General features: G+C 41.5%; 1 protein-coding gene across 2 annotated transcripts in view; it reads right to left on the bottom strand.

Annotated features, from left to right (window-relative positions):
* Positions 1-2431: 2431 nt before the first annotated feature.
* The window catches only part of LOC120042483 (CMRF35-like molecule 5), a 6810-nt gene continuing 6144 nt past the window's right edge, over positions 2432-3097 (bottom strand). Inside the window, exons 4-5 of one of the 2 annotated variants that reach the window (XM_038987316.1) lie at positions 2867-2974; positions 2432-2718 (exon numbers count right to left, since the gene is read on the bottom strand). In XM_038987316.1, coding sequence (XP_038843244.1) covers positions 2507-2718; positions 2867-2974 — 320 coding nt within the window. In that variant the 3' untranslated portion in view covers positions 2432-2506. The remainder of the gene's footprint in view (positions 2719-2866; positions 2975-3097) is intronic. The other variant, XM_038987317.1, reaches the window with a different exon arrangement.

Genomic DNA, 3097 nt, shown 5'->3' with positions numbered 1-3097 from the left:
AGAGAGAGAGAGAGAGAGAGAGAGAGAGGGGGTGAGAGAGAGAGAGAGAGAGTCCTCTATGGATCATAGCACAGAAACACATTCAAACACTCTCATTCAGACTGGAGGCTGTCTACAGAGGAGAGAAACAGAGTTATTCTGCCACTGGAGGGCGCTCTCCCTCCATCTCTCTCTCCCTCTAGCTCTCTCTCCCTCCATCTATCCCTCAATCTCACCTCTGTGTGTCTAGTGACAGTGGTACTTGTTGATGAGACAGGTACTGAGTTTACTGACAGCACCAGTGGAGGCTGGTGAGGGGAGGACTACTTATAGTAATGGCTAGAATGGACCGTATCAAATACATAAATATATTGGTGCTTTATTGATAAATACACATAGTCTCATTTCCCAGTTGTCATGACTGTCCTGTGAGGATCAGACTGATGGGGGGAGGTGACAGTAACCAGGCCTCTCTCTCTCCAACAGAGAGGAGAGGGGGAGCTGTTGATTCGTCACCTTCACACCCTGCTGTAAATCTCTGGATGGGGAAACTTTGTCTCTCTACCCTTTAGTATTGGGATTGGAATGTCTTTTGTCTAGAGAGACTTTTGCCCAAAACTCTAACTTTGGAACAGTATTTCTAACATCCGAATGTAGAATGTAGAATGTAGAATGTATATGTCAAGTTTCCATCCAATAGACACTGTGAAATGAAGATAATATTTTTGTTAAGAATTTGATTCAAATTTTCTAACGAGTACATAGTTTTGATGATACATTGCCCAGTAAGTAGCCACGCCTGAGGGACCTCAGAGAGCGTTTCAGCATGATGGTAACACCCCATTTTTACCAGAGTGTATAAAGGATTGGCTAAGAATTAACATATCAGACCAGAACATTTCTGTGTTGCTGCTGGCGTGTAAAGTGGTCAGGAGCTGAACCCTGAAAAATCAATCTTTAGACCAGAAAGATGTGAGACCATGGAAAAGGTCAGAACTTAACCTCAACACGAGGTGAAGAAGATAGACTCACCTTCCTTTAGACCAGAGAGACGAAGAGCTGCAGCTCATGTCCATCTTGGTCCGAATCCTGAGTGCCAACACGAGGAGGAAGAGGCGAGAAGCTCACCTCAGACAATCACTGGTACAGCTGATTAGCTGTCTTAAGTCAGATATCGAGAAAAACTCATCTAAAGGACTATCTTGCTATGCTCATCACCAACTCTCATCACTGTTGACATGGCTGGTTATCTTCCAAGGTGAACAACAGTAGAAGACGGGAAAGGGAAACCCCTTTCGGACAATCAGAGCCAACAGCTGGAAGGTCAACAACTTTCCGAAAAGGCTTAGTTCCGACCGAGATAAACGAAGAACAGCATTCAACACGTAAATACATTCATTATTTCTTTATACCGAACGGGCGGTGGTTCGTGTGCAAAGTATGCGATTAATGGAGAATAGTTATGGAATGTGACCATGATAAGTGTCCATTTCATAGGGACTTTTGTCTCATGCAAGTGTGTGGTGTGTGTTCTGTTATTATTTAGTTAGTTAGTAAATAAATTATTCAACCAAATTGTATAGTACTGAATAATATCAAGGTTGGGTTCTTGCAGATCCAAGAAGGTTACGACTGTTCAGAATGAGAATTGATATCAGGTAATGATTAATAAGTGACTGTTCAGAATGAGACTGATATCAGGTAATAATTAATAAGTGACTGTTCAGAATGAGAATTGATATGAGGTAATGATTAATAAGTGACTGTTCAGAATGAGAATTGATATGAGGTAATAATTAATAAGTGACTGTTCAGAATGAGACTGATATGAGGTAATGATTAATAAGTGACTGTTCAGAATGAGAATTGATATGAGGTAATAATTAATAAGTGACTGTTCAGAATGCGACTGATATGAGGTAATAATTAATAAGTGACTGTTATTGATATATATCTTATATAGCTTCTAGAGTTTAATTTAGGAGATGATAACTCATTAAACAACTTATTCCGTGGTGCCCCAAATCTTAATGAGTTAATTGTTTCATGATTAATTTAATTGGGTAACAATTAAACATAGTTAGTGGATTTAAGCAAAAACATTCATCAGATTAATGAAAGTCAAGTCCAGACAGTCAAGTGGAGTAAAAAGCTGTAGCATAGTGGAGACAGGCTGGATATCTGGGGATGTTGACAGTAGCTTAGTGGAGACAGGCTGGATCTCTGGGGAAGTTGACAGTAGCATAGTGGAGACAGGCTGGATCTCTGGGGAAGTTGACAGTAGCCTAGTGGAGACAGGCTGGATCTCTGGGGATGTTGACAGTAGCCTAGTGGAGACAGGCTGGATCTCTGGGGAAGTTGACAGTAGCATAGTGGAGACAGGCTGGATCTCTGGGGAAGTTGACAGTAGCATAGTGGAGACAGGCTGGATCTCTGGGGAAGTTGACAGTGTCATAGTGGAGACAGGCTGGATCTCTGGGGAAGTTGACAGTAGCATAGTGGAGACAGGCTGGATCTCTGGGGAAGTTTACAGTAGAGCCTCTCCACCTCCAACGTTGGAGTAGATGTCATCTGGATGAGGATTGGTTGCCTTGGCATAGATTATGGTGATGTCACAAGCTGTATATGGGTTATGATTGATTCCTGTGGCATAGATGGGGTTGGTGATGGTTCCTGTGTCTGGATCCTGGTTGGTTGTCATGGAGTCAGACACCAACAGTCTGGCAGAGTGTTTAGATGCTGAAGAGGAAAACAAACAGATGATTTATTGTTGATAATTATTTATTTATGTTTTGTTATTAAATGTTTTTAGTTATAAAACCTTTACAAATGTTTTGACATATTTGTTAAATCTTTAAATAATGATTGTGTGTAATAACTAGTGTACCTGTTGGTCTCCTGTCTCTGTCTCTCCTCTGTCTAAAGAACATGAACAGCAGCAGACCCAGCAGTAGTAGAACAACACCCAGACCAACAACAGAGAACATCACGTCACCTAGAACAACCAGAACAACACCAGAAAACATCACATCACCTAGAACACCCAGAACAACACCAGAGAACATCACATCACCTAGAACACCCAGAACAACACCAGAGAACATCACATCACCTAGAA

The sequence above is a fragment of the Salvelinus namaycush genome, unplaced genomic scaffold (genome assembly GCF_016432855.1).
Source record: "Salvelinus namaycush isolate Seneca unplaced genomic scaffold, SaNama_1.0 Scaffold698, whole genome shotgun sequence".
NCBI lineage: Eukaryota > Metazoa > Chordata > Actinopteri > Salmoniformes > Salmonidae > Salvelinus > Salvelinus namaycush.
Note: the sequence above shows the minus strand (reverse complement) of the source record. Positions and strands in the feature narration are given on the sequence as shown.